At 61.2% G+C, this 19,745-nt stretch overlaps 2 protein-coding genes across 30 annotated transcripts in view; one reads left to right on the top strand and one right to left on the bottom strand.

Annotated features, from left to right (window-relative positions):
* The window catches only part of CHD5 (chromodomain helicase DNA binding protein 5), a 26,262-nt gene extending 24,985 nt beyond the window's left edge, over positions 1-1,277 (top strand). For 5 of the 17 annotated variants that reach the window (XR_001559244.3, XM_015882480.3, XM_085509201.1 and 2 more), the window contains 2 exons: positions 86-200; positions 304-1,277. Coding sequence is in view for 11 of the 17 variants with exons in the window: in XM_085509201.1 (XP_085365327.1) it covers positions 86-200; positions 304-331 (143 nt within the window). In the remaining 6 variants the exon portion in view is untranslated. Of the gene's footprint in view, positions 1-85; positions 201-303 lie in introns of those variants that run through there. The other 12 variants (XR_014931881.1, XM_085509203.1, XM_015882479.2 and 9 more) reach the window with 6 other exon arrangements.
* On the bottom strand, positions 676-19,745 carry KCNAB2 (potassium voltage-gated channel subfamily A regulatory beta subunit 2). 13 transcript variants are annotated; one of them, XM_015882574.3, is made up of 17 exons: positions 19,611-19,745; positions 14,195-14,314; positions 13,947-13,988; positions 7,364-7,407; positions 7,186-7,223; positions 6,999-7,078; positions 5,963-6,007; positions 5,616-5,660; positions 5,499-5,542; positions 5,345-5,431; positions 4,957-5,001; positions 3,470-3,555; positions 3,249-3,369; positions 2,797-2,891; positions 2,594-2,714; positions 2,434-2,522; positions 676-2,353 (listed from the first exon to the last, which is right to left on the bottom strand). In XM_015882574.3, exons 2-17 carry the CDS (start codon positions 14,269-14,271, stop codon positions 2,264-2,266), a joined length of 1,149 nt encoding a protein of 382 aa, XP_015738060.2. In that variant the 5' UTR covers positions 14,272-14,314; positions 19,611-19,745; the 3' UTR covers positions 676-2,263. The 13 variants fall into 13 exon arrangements, with proteins under 13 accessions (XP_015738060.2, XP_015738059.2, XP_085365403.1 ...); XM_015882573.3 differs by lacking the exon at positions 19,611-19,745 and adding an exon at positions 17,720-18,163; XM_085509277.1 differs by lacking the exon at positions 4,957-5,001.

Here is a 19,745-nt window from a genome sequence, read left to right as displayed (position 1 = left end):
GAGCTGCCTTGGGGTGCCCTGTGTCCTCCCCCCAGCTCTCTGTGCTGCATTCCCCGTGCTCCAGCTTCCCTTCTCATTCCCTCAGGGCTCCTTTGGTTCCTCACAGATCTACAACAGCAGCTTTGGGCCGAATTTCCGAGGTCCTGGGCCAGGTGGGATTGTCAACTACAGTCAGATGCCTCTGGGACCCTACGTGACAGGTAGGTTGAAACTTCTGACAGACCCGAGCAGGGAAATGGAAGTGACAGATTCTAGTGCAAAGCAGGGATGGCGATGAGCAGCTGTTTTCTCTCTCACCAACAGATATTTAGCCCTTTCCAAGATCTCCTAATGCTGTTCCCATTCCCACCCGAGGTAAGGCTGCACGTGTGACCATCCTCTGAGCTGCTGTGTGCTGGCAGACCACGAGTCCTGTCTGTCCCCTCAGCAGCCCCTGGGCCACTCTCCAGCCCCGAGAAGAAGCCGCATGGTCACCGAGGGATGGGGATGCAGTGGGCAGAGGCCGCAGCCTCACACCCCTCATCCCCACGTGTGCTTTGACCGACGTGACCCCGACCATCACCAGAACTTCTCTGGAGGGGATTTCATTTCCTTGTACATTTTTTTTGCACTTTCTTATTGAAGACTTGAAGAGTTTGTCTGGAAGTGTGGGATGAGTTAAGAAGGGATGCAGAATAACAGTATTTATGTCTGTTTTTATTGACATGTATCAGAGTTAAAGGGAGACCTGTTGGAAGCTCTGTTTCTAGTCCAGTTCCACGCTGACCGTTAGGCGCCAAGCTTACTCCTGTTCAGTAGCTTCCCTGTAAGTTCTATTTTTATGTCCTTTTTGTGTTTGAGCAAGCGCATGCCTGCCCTGCCCTGCTGCAGCACGGGGAGCAGAGAGGAGGAGGAGTCTCCCAGCCCATCCCTGGGCTGCAGTGAGCCCTGCCCCGGGGTCCCTCTGCCTGCAGCCTGCCCTCTCCATGCTGCAGTGGGGAGGGCACGGTTGGGCTGTGCTGGACATTGTGCTCCTCCTGCTTCTTCCTTCCATCCTCTCTATGGCCACAAGCTGCCTGGAGCTGGGTGGGGGGGGGGTCGTGGGGGCTGCTGCAGCAGAGCAGAGGGCGGCTGCACTGCTGCCTTTGTGCCTGGTGGGCTGCTATTTTGTGATACTGCACCGTGGTGACCTTTCGTAGGAGGTTTATGGCACCTGTAACCAACACACTCACATTTACTTTGTACTCTGTGTGTTTTGGTTCATGTTCTCTGTGTTTTAATAAATCCTGTAAAAAGGAGGTGGGAGCAGCGTCGTTATTGTGCTGGCAATGAGGGGAGCTCTGCTCTTCCAGCCCTGGGATCAAGGTGGGAGATGAGCACAATGCTTGGGGAGGGAAGGGCCAGGAGCCAGCCCCCCCTGGGCAGCAGCACCAGGTGAAGTGCTGCTGGGTGGACACACACTGTCTGTATACATGTATGTGTATGTGCTTGCAGGATGTGTGCAACACATGTGGCACATCTGGAAGTCACCTCCGGATGCATGTAGATACGCAATTCCACACACCTGCTCCTGTGTTTCTGTGTGGTTTGTGCAGACACATAACAATTGCAGCTCTCTCTTATCTATCCCGGTGTGTGCTTCACCTCCCCATCTCCACTCAGCAGCGTGTGCTGCTTCCCCTGCACAGAGGGTGAGACCAGCTGTGTGGAGTCCCCCCCTCTCATGCTTCCCGTTGCCCACCCCTCTTCTCCTCCCCGTCTCTCCTCCCTCGCTCCCACCCCATGTCGGTGCGCTGGGGCTGCAGAGCGGAGCGCCGGGAGGTGTTGGTTTTGTCGGTGGCGTTGCAGCCTCTTACAGCCCCGGCTCAGGTCTGGGCCAGCATCCAGCCCTGCACACCTGCACCCAACGGCCTCCATGTCCAGAAACACAAAGTAAAGAAGAGAAGCAGCGGGGAGGCGCATGCAACGGCCGCAGCCGCCGCCCAGGACGGCCCCCGCCGGCTGAGTCCAACGCACGGAGCCCCCCGAGCACAGCGCCCAGCCCGGCCCTGCGGCTCCGAGTCCGGCCGCGGGGTGCGCTCAGCCCCGGCGCTCTCCCCGGCGGTGGCTTTCTTGCATTCAAATTAAATGTTATGTAATAAGCGTTATGTTCTCTTGCAGCGACGTTTGGAACGGTTTCTCTACACTCTCGGCGCGCTGTTCTTGATGCGGTCCGCGCTCTCCACTTTGCTTCATCCAAGCATAAGCAAGCGATCGGGCGGCGGGGCGGCGCGGCGGGGCGCGCCTAGGAGCGGTAATCCTTCTTGCTGTAGGGTTTGTTGCCCAGGATGCTGTCGATCTCGTGGACGATGGAAGACGACAGCTTGGGAAGGACCTGCAGGGGAGCGCCCGGAGCCGTGTGGGACGGCCCCGCATCACGCTGCAGTGATTCACCTGCAGCGCTGCACAGCTCACCTGTATGGCTCCGATGTTCTCCATCAGCTGGTCGGCGTTGGAGGCTCCCAGCAGCACGGAGCTGACGCCCTCGTTGCGCAGGCACCACGCTGGGGATGCAGAGTGCAGAGCTGAGCGGGGCCCGGCTGCTGCCCCCCTCCATCCCCAACACCCCCCTTACCGATGGCGAGCTGTGGCAGCGTGCAGCCCAGGCGCTCGGCGATGGCTTGCAGCTCCTTCAGCTTGGCCTGCTGCCGCCGGCCCTCCTCGCTCAGGATCTTGTCCTTCAGCCATTGGTATCCCTGGGGCAGGAGGGAGGTGAGTGGGGGGGCTCCAAGGAGGAGCCCTGAGAGCCCTGCAGGTGTATCCCCACATGGTGCTCACCTTCAGTGATGCTCTGGAGTATGGAGGGATGCCACCATCGTACTTCCCCGAGACGATGCCACACGCCAGCGGGGACCAGGTCATGGCACCGACACCTGGGGAGAGCAGAGCAGAGTGACCTGGCCACCTTGTGTGCTGCCTTCAGCCCAGGGTTGGGCAGCACTTGGGTGCAGAGGGCAGGAGGGGCAGCAGGGGAACCAGCCTGGGGAGCCAGGAGTGGAGTGGAGGTGCTGGGGCACACGGGAGGGGATGGAGAGGGAGGAGCAATGGGTACAGCCCTCAGGAGAAGGACCCACATGAAAGGGAGGCAATTGTATTTCCCCCTCCCTTCCCCCCAGAAAGTGCCATTTTCACCCCAGCAGCACATCCAGGAGTGGGGCACAGCAGCCAGGGAGCAGCTCGTGTGCTCCTGCACCAACAGCTGCAGGATGGGGAGGATCCTGGGTTGGTACCTATCTTGTGGAAGAGCTCAGGCAGCTGCACCTCCACCTTCTCCCTCTGGAACATGTGGTACTCGGCCTGCTCGCAGATCGGTGGGATCAGGTTGAACTGCCGTGCCACTGAGTACGCCTCCTGCAACCGGATCAGCACCATCAGTGCACACCAGCCCCATCGCCATGGGGCAGGGATTTGGGCTCCAGGACCCCCTGTACCACCCACACGTGGCCCCTACCATGATCTCCATGGAGCTCCAGCGCGACGTGCCCCAGTACATGGCCATCCCCTGGTTGATGACGTGGGTCATGGCGCGCACCGTCTCTGCCAGAGGAAGGGAGAGCAGCAGGCGGGCGTTAGGGCACAGGGATGGGGCTGGGCCATGCACATCTTGCAAGCAGGGTACATCCAAACGCCAAACGGGCGGGAGTTGGGTGTGGAAATTAAACCAAAAGGGAATGGAAATCGACCCGAGAGGGAGAGAGAGAGAGAGAAAGAGAGAGACTGCTCCGCAATTAACGCGTTTCCAAATCTCTTGAAAACAGACCCAGGTCAAACCACACGGAGAGCATCACATGGAAGCGGGTGGAGGTCGGTGTGGTTATGCTGAGATGAGGAGGGAGGGACAAAAAAGAGAAGTATGGTCCTCTGGGAGAGGTGACGGTCAGGAGAGGGCACTGAGGAAGGGATGCACCGGGGACACAGCGCTGCTCCCAGGCAATGGGGCCGGAGCCACCTCCAGCTCATCCCAAAGTGCTCCACCACAGAAATGAGTTAAAACGGGGCTTAAGGACATAGAAAAGAGATCACCCCCCAAACCCAGCGTTCTGCAGGTGTAGCCCATTATGGGCTGTGCCGTGGCCTGTGGGGGTGGGCATCCCCAGGGCTGCGCTGGCACACGGTGCTTGTTGCAAATGCTGCAGGAGGAGGGAAGCAGGTGGATGTTTCCACACCCTCCGGTACCACCCGGCTGGAAGCACAACTGCTGTGCCCACCGTGCAACAGGGCGGTGGGAAACGTGGAGCTGAGGGATTCGCTGCTCCGTCCCAGAGTGATGCTGGGAGGAAGGGGATGGGGCTGCCACAACTTCAGCCGGCACCGGGCTGCTCCCTACCATGCAGGCTGCATTGCAAGCCAAGATGCCATGCCAAGTGGAGGAAGTAGGAAGGAGAACGTGGCCAAAGTTTGGTTTAACAACAGCAGCACGTGCAGCCCAGCTTTGAGCACGAGCTTTGTGTCAACCAAAGGCTTCAGCAGCCAGACCTGGCAGCTCAGCTTGGGGGGGGACAGGACCGCATGGAGAATGCCCAGTCCTGCGTCCAGCGGGGGATGGCACAGGGGTACAGCCGGGTGCTGGGCTACACGGTGCCCCCAGGGTGCTCTGCATGAGGACAGACTGACAGCAGGAAGAGCTGCGTGCAGCAAGGACTGACGGCTTCACCCAGGTCCTGAGCACTCCCCAGTGCCAAAGCAGCGCCAGAAGCGCATCGCAGAGCCATGCAGGGGAGCGGAGCGGATGGGATGGGAGCACAGCTGTCGGCTTGGTTCCTTCACTTGCAAGATGTTCTGGGGACAGGGGGGTATTTTGGTTTGGCTGCTGCTGCTGTTTTCCTTCGCGCATTTTATGGAGAGGGTTATTGAGGGAGGAAGGAATCAAAATTAATGAAAGATGCGGGTTCTGTCTCATAAAATGCCACTGGGGTTCAGACTGCGGGTACGATGTACCTTCTATGATGAATGTTCTCGACTTGGAAGAACTAAATGGGTGCCCTGGTGATAAAAGAAAGATGTAGAGAGACCAGAGGTTACAGCCGCCGGTGTCACAGCGAAGGGCACAGCGGGGGACGGGGCCGCGCTCCCCCAGCACCACGGCAGCCCCCGGCCGCGCTCCTGGCACAGGGTGAGGGGTGGATGCTCAGAGCTTTAACTGAAGGGGTTACGCTCTGTGGTGGGAAACACACTTTCAAAGGAAAGCCTGCCACAAGAAGCATGGTTACAACCCACGGATGGCAATGGAATAAGGCACACACCATGCAGAAAACGGGGAGAGAAGGGACGTGGCCCCGGAGCCGTGGGCAGGAACACTGTGGCACAACCGCACTGCGGCACCCACCTTCCATGGGTGTGTTGGGGTCGGGCCGGTTGGCGAACACCACGTCCACGTAGTCCAGCTGCAGCCGCTCCAGCGACGCCTTCAGACCTGCAGCCATGCAGCACAGTCAGGGCAGCCCAGGCCCTGCACCGTGCCCCACACCCCGCAGCCATACCTTCAATGATGTGCTTTCGGGACAGTCCCCGCTCCGTCTCTGCTCTGAAAGAAGAGAAGGGGCAGTCGGAGCCTGCTGCCGTCCGCAGCGCTGCGGGGCAGGGCGGGTGTTACCTACTTTCCTCCCCAGAAGATCTTGGTGGTGATGACCAGGCTGGATCGTCTGCAGGGAGAAGGGCAGAGTCATAGAACCAGAGGGTAATTAAAGTTGGAAGTCCAACCCCAACCCAACTCACTGTGCCCACTGACCACATCCCCAGATGCCACCTTGCCATGTTGGACACCCCCAGGGTTGGGGATTCCACCCTGGGCAGCTGTGCCAGTGCTTGTGCAATGTGTGAGCCCTGTGCCCTGTGGGCTCTATCTCCCCGCTCCTCCCAGCCCATGAGCATCACAATTACCAAGGAAATCTGCTGCCTAAAAGTGAAGCAGTGTGGGATGCCGGACCCTGGGGGTGAAACCTACCTCCAGCCCTTCTTCTTGATGATGTTTCCCAGCACAACCTCAGCCCTGCAAGGAAAGGGAGACATAAGCCTTGAGCTCTTTAGGCTGGAGCAGGAATTAGGTCAGAGACGCATCAGTAATGAGAAGTGACTGCGAGCGGCGTTGGGACGCGGCGGGGAGCGGAGGACTCCCCAACAACGGGAGCTGCTATTTTTAAGCAGCTGTGTGGGCCCACTCGTCACATTGCACAGCACCAGGGCCGCCCCCAGCCCAGCATCAGTGGGGCTGAGCAGGACCAGGTCAGCACACACAGAGGCCACAGGCCAGGATGGAGCCCTCACCCTGTAAGGAAAAGCTGTGGTGGGATGGAACGTTTGAGCAAATGCGAAATGACTTCCCAAAACGAGCGCGGAGAGGCGGAATGATTTAATTATTTCCACTCTCCAAACTTTCAAACCAACCTGCATGACAGCGGCTGTCCTCAGTGAGCAAACGGAGGGCAGCGTGCGGCACGGGGATGGGAAGCGCCTATTAGTGCTCCTGGGGGGAACAGTCCTGTGTGCTGTGGGAGAGCAGCCCTCCTTCCAAACACACTTTCAAATATTTAGGAACTGGAGCTCCTGCAAGTGCCCTTGTGCAGAAGGGCTTTGAAGACTGAATGAGCAACCGAGAACATCAGGAGGGTGGAAATGCAGAGCTGAGGGAGGGGGCTGTGTGGGGTTTGGGGGCAGTGTGGGGTACCCAGCCCAGAGCAATCCTAGGGCTGGGGCTGTTCCTGCTCAGCACATGGGACTGAGCATGCAGAGCGCACCGTTCCTCCCCCGGTGCTGGTTTCTGCGTAATGCAGGAGTGGGTTTGAGGGGAAAAAAAAGGTTCTGCCATTGTGTTGATACCCACAGTGCTGCTCTGCCTGCTAAATATATCCCAGCCCACAGCTGCGAGGGGGCTCAGGATGCGTCCCAAAGCACCTCCAGCTGAGGACCAGGGGGATGTGGCCGTACTGAGGAGGAGCCAGGCCGGTGAGGAAGGCTCCCCATGTGGTGCCAATGGTACTCACTTGCCGGCAGCGTAGACTTCTGCCGTGTCGAACAGATTAATGCCGTTGTCGTACGCTAAAGTCATCAGCTGCTCGGCCATCTGCAGGGAGAAGAGGGGATGCCTGGGGATGGAGACACCGAGGGCCACAGCCACAGGGCACCCGGAGCTGCTGCTGAGGCTGCGTGCTGTGGGCGTGGGGTCCTCACCTCATCCGTGATCTGCCCTCCGAACGTCACCCATGTCCCTGCAGGGAGAGATGGCACACGGTGAGCACAGCATGGCCATGCCATGACCCAACACCCATCCCCACACAGAGTGGGGGCAGAGCTGACATCTCCGGCTCTGAGTGGCAGCTGTGGGGCTGGATGGGGAGCGTGCACTCACCCAGGCCGAGGCAGGATACACGCAGCCCGGACTTGCCCAGATTTCTGAAAGACAGAGACCTGTTAGAGCAGCAGCCGGACATCTGCACCGTGCTCATCAGTTCAGCTAATCACACAGAGAACCCCCCTGGTGCTGCGCAGGAGGAAGGGTGGAAACCACGCAGGAGGGCACCGGTGGAAAAGGGCAGAGCACAGCAGCACTGAGCTCTGAGCCCTGAATTGTGGCTGGAGAAGTCAGGGGGGGATTTTATGAAACAGGGAGAGGAGGGAAAGGGGAAAGAGTGGCTGAGAGCACTGAGCCCTGGCCCCGGTCGCTGCTCTACTTCTGCAACCGAAATAAACACAGAGCTGTCGTGAGCCAGAAGGCACCGGAGAGAAAGAACCACAAAAAGGGAACGAGGATGCAGCTCCTTCCAGAGACAAGAACTGCTGCTGGAGGAGCAGAACACTGAGCAATGGGGGCTGCGTGAGGACATGGGGTGCAGGAGGGGTACCCAGCGTGGGCACAGGGCAGCGGCCACCCATGGGGACATGAGGACAGGAGGACACAGGAACACGGGGACACGGGGACCTGCAGCACATCGCCCACGGAAACGTGGCACCTATGTGTGATACCCGAAACTCAGCACTGAGAAGTGGAGAACATTCTTTCGGGCAGGAATCCAGGCTGGCAGGCGTCCTTTCCGCCTTTGCCACAGTGATTGATGGTGCATTTTTACAAATCACAAAGGTTCGAACAACAAGCTTTAAAATAAATAAAGTGTAGGTGAGCTGCTGCTGCCCGCCCGCGCGCGGCCGCGTCGCGTAGCAACGTGCCACGTCCCGTGCCCACCACGGAGGGATCCATCCCTGGGGCGCGGGGATGGACGATGGTTCTTCATTTCAGGCTGAGATTAATCAGGATGTTTTCTTTCTGCGCCGCTGCGTTATTGTCCAACATCTGGAAGGCGTGGGTGCTCCGGAGCAGATGCTCCGTGTCTCGGCCCCGTTTATTTTTAGCTGGCATAGCAGAGGTGATGGCTGCGGGCTGTCAGAGGGCAGAGGCGGCGACATGGAGAGGAAGCAACCAGAGCCAGGAGTGTGGCACTGGGGCAATGGGAGCGTCCCTGCTCGTGGCATCCTGCGTGCAAGGCAGCAGTGTGGGCAGGGAATGAGCATCCCCTGCGTGGTCACAGCCCTTCAGGCATCACTTTGAGGAGAGTTTGTACGGAGCAGAGTGGGGACATTTGGAGAGCTTGCTGGCCCTGCTGCAATGCCATCACCGTCACCTCCAGGGGTTGTCCTGCAGGACCACAGAGGGGTGGTCCAAGGAGGGAGGAGCAGAGAGCAGCGTGCAGAGCCCTGAGGTTGTGCGGCCCTAGCATGGCTTGTAGGATGGCTGACCCGGCTAATGGGGACGCTAACAGGGGGTGATGGCTGATCTTGTCCCAACCTCCCTGCTGCACTTTGCATACCAGCACCGTCTGCTGGGCTGGAGCCTTTGCCATCCTCTGCAGCAGTGTTCCCTCATCTGCCCAGCGCCAGGTGCCCTGTGTGCACACTGTGCTTCATCCCAAACCGGTGCACTGAGCTGAGCCCCCGCCCTGAGCTCTGGGAGGTTCTGGCAGCACTGCACGGCCCCGATGGCATCACAGCCCACGGACATTCATCTGCACACCGCAGAGCCCAAACGTCCCCGACATCCTCGAGAGCTGCTGCTCCCACAGCGCACACACTGCTGCCCTCCCGAGCCCCACAGCGCGTGGTGGGAACGCTTTGTCCCCTCCCGCCCCACTGCTTTATGCTACAACCGCACCAAGAGGGGACAGAGAGCAAACTGCAAGGAAGGAAAGGAAGGTGAGCAACGCGCACGGGGAGCGGAGCAGCACTTGTAGCACTGAGAAACCACAGCCAAGAGGGGAGAGGGGCACGGCCAGGAACCCCCTCCTCACAATTCTGGGGGGCATCCAAAGCACCCAAACCGGCAGCAGAACCCCAAACACGGCACGTCCCTCCCCTACCTGTACTTCATGCCCGGCTGTTTGATGCTGGACTCGCTGGACGAAGGCGCGTTCTGCACCGAGAGCTGCCCCAGGCTCCGGGCCACCATGGCCACGGCCCGGAATTTGCTGCGCGTTCCGAGGCTGGGGCTGCTGGCATTCTGCCTGTTCAGCCGGTCCTCCGCGCTCCGGCTCTTGATGCTGTGCTCGGAGCACACAAAGGAGACCTGCATGGTGCCCCGCTGTCGGGCTGCGGGTTCGCTCCTCCCCGGGGCTCAGCCCCACGCTCCTCCCGGTGCGGCGCGGCGGGGGCCGGGGGTGGCGGGGAGGGCTTCCCCCAGACGCGGAGGTGCGGGGGAGCGCTGGTGCGCGGCTGCCCGAGGCTGAAGGCAAACTTCGAGTCCTGCTGCCGCCGACGCCTCCGGCTGCGCCGCGTCCCTACGCCCGGGCTGTTCCCGGCCGGCGGACGCGTGGCCCCCGTACGGTCGGTGCCCGGGGTGGGGGCACCGAGGGCACCGCGCTCCCACGGCCCCCCGGCATCGCCCGTGACCCTCCCGCGGCCGCGGAGGCGGCAGGAGCGCGGCAGCAGCCTAAATTTAGACGGCCAACTCCGCGCGGCGGAGCAGAGCAGAGCAGAGCAGAGCCCTCCTCCTAACGTCGGCGGAGCATCACTCAGCCAACATGACGGCTGCGGGGCTGGGGGGGAGGCACGGCTCAGAGCGGCTCCGGGCCATCAATATTTGATGAGTTTTAGGAAGCAAACAAATAACGGCGGGGCAGGTGGGGAGGCACAGCGGGACCGCTCCCCCCGCCGCGCACCCCCACGTCCGCAGAGCGTGAACCGGCAGCGCTCCCGGGGGGGGGGGGGGCAGAATCCCGGTGGGTTTTGAAGCTGGAGCCGCTTTGAGCCGCGCCCCGAGCACCAGTTCCCCGAAACTTCCCCCAGATCAGAGCGACAGCAATTAAGTGAAACCCAAACCCGGCGTCTCCTCTGAAGGACGGAGCCGCGGCGGTGCCGATGGCCGCTTGGCTCCGGGCTGTGCGCAGCAGATGCCCGTGTGCCCCCGGTGATGCAGGCGGCTCCAGTGGTCGGGAAGTAATGGGCTGAGCGAGAGGGATCGCCCACGCGGCCACAGACCGCGCTGATTCCTACAGCGAAGAGAAGCGGCGCGGGGCCGTGGGTCGGCGTGGGGGGTGCGCGGGGGATTACATAAACTCGGCCTTCGGCGCAACGAGAAAATGCGTAATCTGCTCGGGTTTCCCTCTGCCTCCAGCCGCTCTGCTCTGCGGGATGGGTGATGTGGACCCCGGGAAGCCCGCACCCGTTGCAGCAGCACGGCCGCATCCCCACCAAAGAGCATCGCCGCTGCCTTCCCGGTGCCACCCCGGGGCACCTTCCCAGGGGCACGAAATCACGGGCGTTTTTGCAGCCCCCCCAGCCCCGCGTTAATCTGCCTGCAGCCTGAGCCCAGATTAAGGCTCCAGTCAGCAGCTTTCGCCCAAAGGAACAGCTGCAGATCTGAGGGAGCAGCCCCCACCAGGCCCCTCCAACCCCTGCACCAGGCCTATGGTGGGGGGGTGCCCGAGGGCTGTGCCCACACACTCCATCAATAAATAACCACTGCATGAATACTGAATGAGCCGTTGCCACGGTGTAAATGTTACCTCTGCTTATTGTGAAGCGGAAGCTCCTGCTGCCCTGCCCTCCACGGGGGCTGCTTTCCCCCCTTTCCCCCAGCAGCACCATGAAAGCTGAGACACCGACGCAGCGCTCACCGCCCGCACCTCCATGCAACATTAATGGCGCACTGCTGGCCCTGCACTCACAGGCACTGTGCCCTCCATGGGATGCTGGCTCAGCTCTGTCCCCTGCCCTGTGCTCTGGTGCTGCATTTCACAGCCGGGTCAGTGCAGTTGTGCATTGGCACACACCAACTTTGTGCCAATGTTGGAGTTAAATTGAAGATGAGAGCATTGAGCTGTGCCAACAGGACGCACTGATGTGCTCCGGCCTCTCCTGCACACACCATGCTGGGCAGCACGGCTCAGCGCTGGGCACACACAGAGCAGCCACATCCCCTGCCCCACTGCCACCCTGCTCCTGTGCCAAGGGACTTATGGCCACGGCTCTTACCTGTACCTCATGCCTGTGGTGTGCGCCGTGCAGCCGTCCAGCGAGAGCCCGTGTGTCCGCAGGAACTCCTCCAGAGTCTTGGCCTGTGCTGCTGCACGCACATCCCGCAGCCGCCGCAGCTCCAAAGCATCCGCCCGGCGCGGCGGCTGCAGCCCCCATTCTGCGTGGTGCCGGCTGGCCACGCTGCGCAGGCTCTCGCTGTACGTCATGGACAGCATCCTGCTGCCCGAGCGCGGGGGCTGCGGGGTGAGCAGTGGTGCTCAGCGGGCAGTGGGGACACTTGGATGTCCCCGGACCCCACAGTGCTGTGCAGGGCATGGGGATGGCAGGAGGACGCGGCCGTAGGTAGCACAATGACTGGCTGAAGCAGGAAAGCCATGGTGCCAAAGAAACGGGACATGCGGCACAGTAGTGAGCAAGGGAAGGGAAGGAGGTCACACTGTGCACACAGCACAGGTATAAGGGTGAGGCCTGCCTGCACCCCACTGCCATGGGGCATCCTTTCCTTTTCCTGTGAAGTTCAATCTCACAGCAGGTCTATGGCACAAAGGGCGCTTTTGTACTCAAGTATGACCTCAAGAAAAAAGCAAGAATGGGAAAGAAAGAGCTTTAGCTTGCAAGGAATTACCAAAAGCCCCAGGGAGCTCCTGCAATAAACAATGCTTTTTGAAAATGCTTTGGAGCTCCTCGTGTGCAGGAAAGGAACCCAGAGTGTTCCTGAAGCACAGGGAAATGCACAAAGAGGATCCCCCACCTGAGGCCAAAGCCACGAAGCACCCACTGCAGCGATGAGCTGAGCACAGCACTCCCCGGGTGTCCCCATGTCTCTGCAGTGAGGCCATAGGGCTGAAAGCAAAACCCCCCAACCTCCAGCACCCCTCAGATCTGCAGTGCCAGCACTGAGCCCTTCTCTGAGCTGACGGATCTCACACAACCCCACCAGCTGCCCCTCACTGTGCAGCCATAGGAGTGCAAAGCGCTGCTTCTCCGGCTTCATCTCAGTGCAATTAAATTAAAGCGGCGGATGGAGTCGGAGGGGGACGATTGGAGCCACTCGGAGCAGCGAGGCAGTAATTAATGGCGTGCCCTGAGCTGACACCTCTGTGATTTTTGGCTGAGCAACATCGCCATGCAGCAGGGAGAGCACCAGGCGCACCCACGGGCAGCTCATTAGCACAAACTTTCTGCAAACTGAAGAGCGAGAAGCAACGGCTCAGCCCGGGGCTGGAGAAGCTGCTGCAGCCGGGCAGTGATGTGCCATGGGGGGAGCACCCCCCTGGGCTCTGTGTGCTGTGATCACCCTGTGCCCACATCCCCAGCCCAGTGGGCCCCAGAGCAGCACAGGGGAGTGAGGTGTGAAGTGCTGCCTCAGTCCCAACCCATCGCCCAGGGTGTCACAGCCTGCAACAACAACTGCAATAAGCCCAAACGAAGCCCTCCCCAGCCAAGCAGCTCAGTGTTACACTGCAGCCCCCAGTAGAGAGCGCAGCGCCCGCTCACAGCCCCGAGTGCTGCCCTGGTGCCTCGGACTCACCCGGCTTCTGGGGTTCCTGCTCATTAAAAGGGAAAGCTCTGGCTGTTAGGGTTCCCTCAGACAGCTATAAGGGAGGCACAGCTGTGGTTTTTTTCGTGGAGGGGAGTGTCGGCGCAGAGCATCCAAAGCAATTGGTGAACACAAGTCCCCCCAGAGTCAAGTTTTTGAGCGGCGCTCCATTAGCCCTATTAGGTTATTTTCTTCCTAGCGAACAGGAGCTCAATTATTCATGACTTCTTCACTAAAAGCCTGTGGATGTGCAGATGCTTTATGAACGCTGGCATCGTTTCCTCAGCCCGGAGCCGACCCTCACCGGCGGCTGCAGCGCGGCGCCTCGCGGTGCCATGGGCTGAGCTGTCCATCCACGGGACACAGCCATCCCTGCAGTGCCAGGGAGCCGAAATGCAAGCACCAAGTTCCCTTCTCGCCACCCTCACCCCATCCACACACTGTGTTTGGGGACACAGACCCAACGCATTGCTCCTCGTGCCCCTATGGACCATCCCCATAGCCCACAGCGCCCTGCTGGCACACTGTGCCAGGGAAAAGTGCCTTTTTAATTTTAGGCAGTAAAAGGTTGGGTAAAAAAAAAAGAAAGCTATCTGTGGTCTTAGGTATCAGTTAATGACATTTCTCTTAATGCAAGGAGCAGATGAGAGGGCTGGATGGGTGCCTGGAGCACCCCCTGGGAACTGCTAACAGCCCGGGTTGCTCTCCATACAGCACCAGCCCCACATCCTGGCCCCCCCAGTGCTTCCCATGCCCCAGCCGGGTCCTTCAGCATGCAGCTGCCCATGGCACAGCCAGCATACATGGATGTGGGGTATCCCAGCCAGGCAGAACCTCAGATGGGGCCCTGGCACCAGCAGGGGTTGCCCCATTGGGGGCTTTCTCTGCTTCCCAGGTGTTTTTAGGGAGAAAGAAAGGACGCGGTTACCTGTAGAACTGGAGCTGGCGCTTGGGGCTCCCATACCTCGCGCTTCCGACAGCAAGGAAGGAGGAGAGAGAAGAAAGATGCCACAAAGTGCGTTAGCAGAGTGGGGAGCGGGCAGCGCCGCGCAGCCAAGCTGGGACGGGTCGCTGCCAAACCCACGAGCTGCACAATGTACCAGCAGGGATCGGCTCTTCAAATATGGGGTGCTGGCACCCAGGGGCTGCCCGGGATCCGCTCACATGGCTGCTCACCTGTAGATCATGCCGGGGGAGCCCGTCTGCCTCAATGAGAGTCGTGCCGGGGAGTCCGTGGTGGATTCCGGATACATGGAGCCAGCCTCGCCAACCTCGCCCCGCGCGCTGCCTCAGCCCCTGCAAAAAGAGGAAGCTGGGTTGAATCAGCAGAGTTGGAGGGTGAGAGTGACGGTGCTTCCTGTCGCTGGCCGGATGGGTGTGCGGTGCCGTGCGGGTATGGCACAGCTCTGCCACCCCGTGTGGGACCCACTGCCACAACCATCACCATCACGGCTCTGCTCACCCCATGTCCCCCCCAGCCCACCCCATGCTGCCAGCCCCCATTATGGGCTCCCAAACTCCTGCCACTTGCTGGAAGGCAGCGTGTCACATCACAGACAGCAGCACCACAGCTGAGTGTGTGCTTGGGTGGTACAGGGGATGCTGAGCCCAGCCCGGCCCATTGCTGTGCTGCTGGGTGCAAAGCGAGGCTGCCCGCTGCCCGTGCTGCCCCTGCATTGCTGCCCGCCCTGCTGCCCTGAGCGTGCTCTTGCGACACAGCAGGAAGCAGCGCAGAAATTCGGGGCCTGCAAAATTCAATATTTTGCTGACGGGAGGGAAAAAAACCAACCAAACCCAACACAACGCTACGGCATCACATAGAGGCTCCCCCTGCAGGCTGCGCGTTATTCCCACCCGCTCCAATCCCGGTGGCTGCTCTGCAGCCCTCACGCCATTGTACTGGGGGGGTTGGGGAGGAATGCGGGAGGGGAAGGGCGGGATTTTAGTCTTTCAAATTCAGATGGTCCTTCCATTGGCGATTAGCACCGGGTGACCATGAGCTGCTTTCTGCCCCGCATTTGGAGCGAGATATTTCCGTGCCGCTTCTGCAGCGGATGCACAGCCCGCTGCATCCCCTGCAGCCCGCACGGCCCAATGGCAGCGGCTGCGGCAGCGGGGCCGTCCCCACGCTGCAACCCCTGCAGCAAACCCTGCGCACAGCGGGAGCGGCTCCGCGGCCCCTCTGCTCTCATCTGCTCCCGGCTGCAGCCGCAGCGCCTCGCACGAGAAGGAACGGGGTCACTGCAGCTCAGAGCAAGGACGGGTTCTGCTGCTGAATGCCGGCAGGCAGCTGCTCCCTGCCGCACCGCTCCCTGCAGCGACCCGCGCTGCTGCAGTGTCACCCGGATGCGCCGAGCGAGCGCGATGCTGCCAAGTACCGCAACCCCATCCCGGCCCCTGGGGGGTGCCTGGGAGTCTGCATCGCTCCTGCAGAACCAGCACCTTCCCCCCGGGGCTCAGCAGCCCCATGGGCAGAGCTGGATGGAAGGTCCCCAAAGCTGCAGGGGTGGCCCTGTAAGGGGGCAGCGGAAGGGCAGTTGTTCCTGCAGACAGAACCTTGCATGTGCAGCACCTCCCGCTGCACGCTGATGTTTTACAGTGCACTCCGTGCCCTCCCCAGAGGAGTGAGCAGGAAGCAAAACGCTGAGGCTGAGGGGAGCTGCATGTAATATGGGGAACCTGCAGGGCACAGAAACCCTGCACCGAGCCACAGCTGGGCACCAAGTTCTCAGTGCCTGCATGAGAGGGAGGTGGGAGAGACCAGAAACTGAGGCTCGAAATGAATGCACAGCAGAGCAGTGGCTCATTTGGGGCATTCTGGATCAGTGTGGCAGTGCCAGCCCTGCATCCTGCAGTGGGTTGGCTGTGGGCTGGGAGGCACCCGGCCCTGTTTGAGGAACTTGTGGCAGTGCAGAGCTGTGATCACTGTCAGGGGGACCCGCTGGTGGCACTGAGATGCAGAAGGGGATGGGAAGCCCACAGCATGGAGCAGTGGGTTCTGACCTGGATGCAAAGGAAAGCAGTGTGCCATGGAGCAGCTGGCACAATGCAGGGCAGCACCAGAGAGCCAGGTCCAGCACACCCCTCCAGAAGCTCAGAGCCAACATCCCTGGCCTCACAGTGCCAGCATGTTCCTATTTCCCCTGCTGGAGGCTGAGATGATGCCTGCAGCTTTGGCTTCATCAGGACAAAACTCGTTGGGAGGCCACATCTGCACTGAGTTCTGCAGGGTGGTGCATGGAAAAAGAAGCGTTTTCTTCTGTGGGGATACTGGGATGTGCTCAGGACCTGGGGTGCCCTGAATGCTCCCATTCCCATCCCCGTCCCTATCCCCATGATGGTTTAGGAGAGCCACTGGGATGCTGGAAGGATTGATGGCTAAGAAGGCCCGGAGCAGAGGCTCTGCCTGATGCATTGCTTGAAGGAGGTTTTAAGACTCATTCATTAGTGTTAATTACTGAGATCTGACTGCATGGTTTTATCCTGCTCTCCACAAGATGTGGTATGGATATGGGAACATGCTAATAGAGATCAGACAGGCAGCACCCACCCCATGGATGAAGTGATGCTAAAAGACCAAAGTGAGAGCCCATGTCCATTTCTTGGCCAGGAGGTCTCTTTGGGTAGAGCCACCACATGAAGCCCACGTGCCCCAGCCAGCCCCAGGCACAGGCCCCAAGAGCATCCCCAGCCCTGGCAGCAGCAGCCCAGTGCATGGGGTGGGCACTGATCTGCTGGCTCTGCTTCCAGTGGCACCAGGCTGTTGGGTGTCCCCACAGGGTAGCACCAGCTTTGGGTGGCTGCTACATGGGAAACATTATGGGCACAAATGTCCCACTGAGTCCCTGAAGGGCTGGATTTACGCTTCCCAAGCCCTGTGTGGCTGTCATTTCTGTGGCTGGGACAAGGCAGAGCCTGGGCTGAGAGCCCGAGAAGGGGGTAGAGGGGTAGTGGGACCCTCCCTTGGGCACCCAGCCCTTGCCCAGCTCCAGCCTTCCACATGACAATGAGGTTGCACGGAGCCTCCCCCCACTCAAGGTGCCCATTCTGAGACTGCTTATTTTTTTTTCCCCCTGGATTTGGTAAACAGCATCCTCAGCAGATCCCCCCCCCCAAACATGCTACAGAAAAGATGACTTAAGGACGATTACTCATTGCCCTGCTGTGACTTGCAAATGCTTTGCACGTCCTCCACATCCCTGTGTCCCTGTATGCCTGGGTCCCCATGTCCCCACGTCCCCATGTCCCTGCCCTAGCAGTACCTGCAGGGCTGCAGGCAGCACTTGTGTCCCTGCAGGTCCCTGCAGAGCCAGGCCAGCCGCAGCCACACTGCAGCTCCCTGCAGCAGCTCGGGTGTGCAGGTATGGCATAACCCATTCATTCTAACACCAGGAGACCCGCCCGGCAGGGACTGAGCTGCAACACGTGAGGCTGCCTGCTCTTCCCGTGCTCTCTGTAACAGCATCGCTCAGCTCCCGGAGTCACCGACAAACCCGACCATCACATGTGGGCCCATCGCGGGCCATTATTCCATTCCACATCCGCGTTATGTGAGCACAGAAGTGAAGCTGCACCCCAACACGGGCGGCGTGCAGCCCTGCAGGGACTCGCCGCATCCATCCGGGCTGGATGCAGCACTGCACCTGCGGGCGAGGCACAAACAGCCGCACCGCACCGCACCGCACCGCACCGCGCACCCACCTCTCCTCCGCGGCGTGCGGGGGCGCAGAGCCGGCCCTCCCCGAAAGTTTTTCCTCCTCGGCGATGAAGATGCGCGGTCGGGAGGGAAAAAAACACCACCAACAACAAAAAAAAGACCCACAGAAGCGAGACGCAAATCAGCTGACGGCGGCGAGATGGAGGCTCTGCAGATCAGGGAGCGCGGTGCCAGGTGCCGGTCCGCAGCGCAGCGCCGAGCACAGGGCGAGTTTACCCCATCCCTCCGCGCCCCAACGCCGTGATGGTGCGGGGGGAATTGGGGGGTTGGGGGGGCGGCCCCGCCGCTCGGATCGGCGCTCCCGCACCGCCGCCGCCGGAACCGCGCAGTGCGGGCGTGCGCAGCGCAGCGCCGTGCGGGACAAAGGGCTGCGGGGGGGCGGGAGCGCCTTCCGACCGCGCCGGTGCCGCTGTGAAGGAATAGAGGATAAAGGCAGCGAGGGGATGGGGCAGGGCTGAGCCGAGCGGGGGCGGGGGTGCCGGCACCGGAGCTGCGGAGATCCGAGGAGAGAACAGGACGGGAACCAGCTCCGCGTCCTCAGCGCTGCCCCAGAGGAGCAGGCACAGCCGGGACGATGTGCCGGCACCCAGCGCCGCCACAATCCCACGGGGCTCGAGGTGCAGCACCGCACAGCGGGACACGACAGCTCCGGGTCTCCTCCACGCCACCCGGGAACGGGGGCTGCTCCAGCCCCGAACCTTCCTCCTGGCCCTGTCTTTGCACCAAGAGCTCCGAGAGGTGCCTCGCTGGCGGCGGTTGCTGCTTTTTAATTAATTGCATTTTGCTTTTATTTATTTTTTTGCCATCTTGGAGAGCTCCTCCCCACAACGTGCGCTTTGGAGGTGAAAGGGAAACACCTGCATGAGCCCGGTTCTGTGACAGCAGAGCTGACCCTGCCCTGGTTTAGCAGCGGAACCAAAGGCCAGGAGAGCAGCAAGAAGAGATGTTATAGGAGCGTGCAGCTCGCAGTTGGCATTGGGATGGGAAAGCAGGAAGCCAAAGGACACGGGATGGCGGCTCGGATAAACAAGGAAAGGCGTCTGTCTCAGGAGACCTGAAATAGCCCCAAACTCAGCCTTTGTTGGGGTTGGAATCACACTCGGATGGTGTAAAGCCGGCGGGGCTCCGTGTGCAGACAGGGTCTGGACGGCACCGCTGTGAGCACAGCCAGAAGATCGTCCTCTGTTCTGCAAACCCAGCGGGTGGGCGGGCGGGGAAACGCGAGGAGAAGCCAACGCCGAGATTTACCGGGAGCACCGAACGCTGACGGCGCCTCACCGGGGGGAAACCACGTCCAGATGCGGCGCTGCGCTTCACCGACCGCCGTGTGCAGTGGGCAGCACAGGGGGACATGGGGACAATGGGACATTGGGACACTGGGACATGGGGACACTGGGACATTGGGACATGGGGACACTGGGACATGGGCACACAGCAGGGCTCACAGCAGCCCGTTTGCACGAGCCGGCGGCTATCTGGCCCCGCTTGCTCGGGCCGTGCGGTGCGGGGCGGTGCGTGGCGGCTCGAGGTGCGGCGATGTGGGGCAGGAAGGAGGGTTCTGTCGGCGCTGGAGCCTCAGCAGCGTTAACGGCCGCCGTGGCCGCATCCAAAGGCCGCGCGGTATCACGGTGCGTGTCACGGCCCCGCACGGCGCCGCGTGGGGGGCGTGCCCCGCCCCGATCCGGCCGCATGCAACTCGCGCCGCCCCCATTGGCTATAAAGGGGACAAAGCCCCTCCCCATCCCTCTCCGAGCGGCCCCGGGACCCGCCGTACCCGGGGGCTGCTGCCCGCGACCCCCGCGTCCCGCCCCGCCGTCCCTCGTCCTTCGGCCCCGCATCCCCGCACCCTCATCCCGCACCCTCCTCCCCGCTCACCAGCGCTGCGCTGCGGCCGGTGGGACGGAGCGGAGCCGGGCGGTGCCTCCCCCGGGGGGCGGCGCGCATCGCCCCAGTAACCCGACGCCGAGCGGGGCGCGACCACCGGAGCGGGGGGAACCGCCGCCCGTCCCT

The sequence above is a fragment of the Coturnix japonica genome, chromosome 9, assembly GCF_054131305.1.
Source record: "Coturnix japonica strain WE chromosome 9, WE-NBRP24, whole genome shotgun sequence".
NCBI classification, from domain to species: domain Eukaryota; kingdom Metazoa; phylum Chordata; class Aves; order Galliformes; family Phasianidae; genus Coturnix; species Coturnix japonica.
This window is presented reverse-complemented; position numbering and strand designations above follow the sequence as displayed.

Coding starts and splice junctions, on each gene's coding strand:
- KCNAB2 (XM_015882571.3), bottom strand. CDS start 9,574: ATGCAGGTCTCCTTTGTGTGCTCCGAGCACAGCATCAAGAGCCGGAGC. Junction 6,008..6,998: donor GAAGTCTACGCTGCCGGCAA/GTGAGTACCATT, acceptor CTTTCCTTGCAG/GGCTGAGGTTGTGCTGGGAA. Junction 5,002..5,344: donor CCCCAACACACCCATGGAAG/GTGGGTGCCGCA, acceptor TTTTATCACCAG/GGCACCCATTTAGTTCTTCC.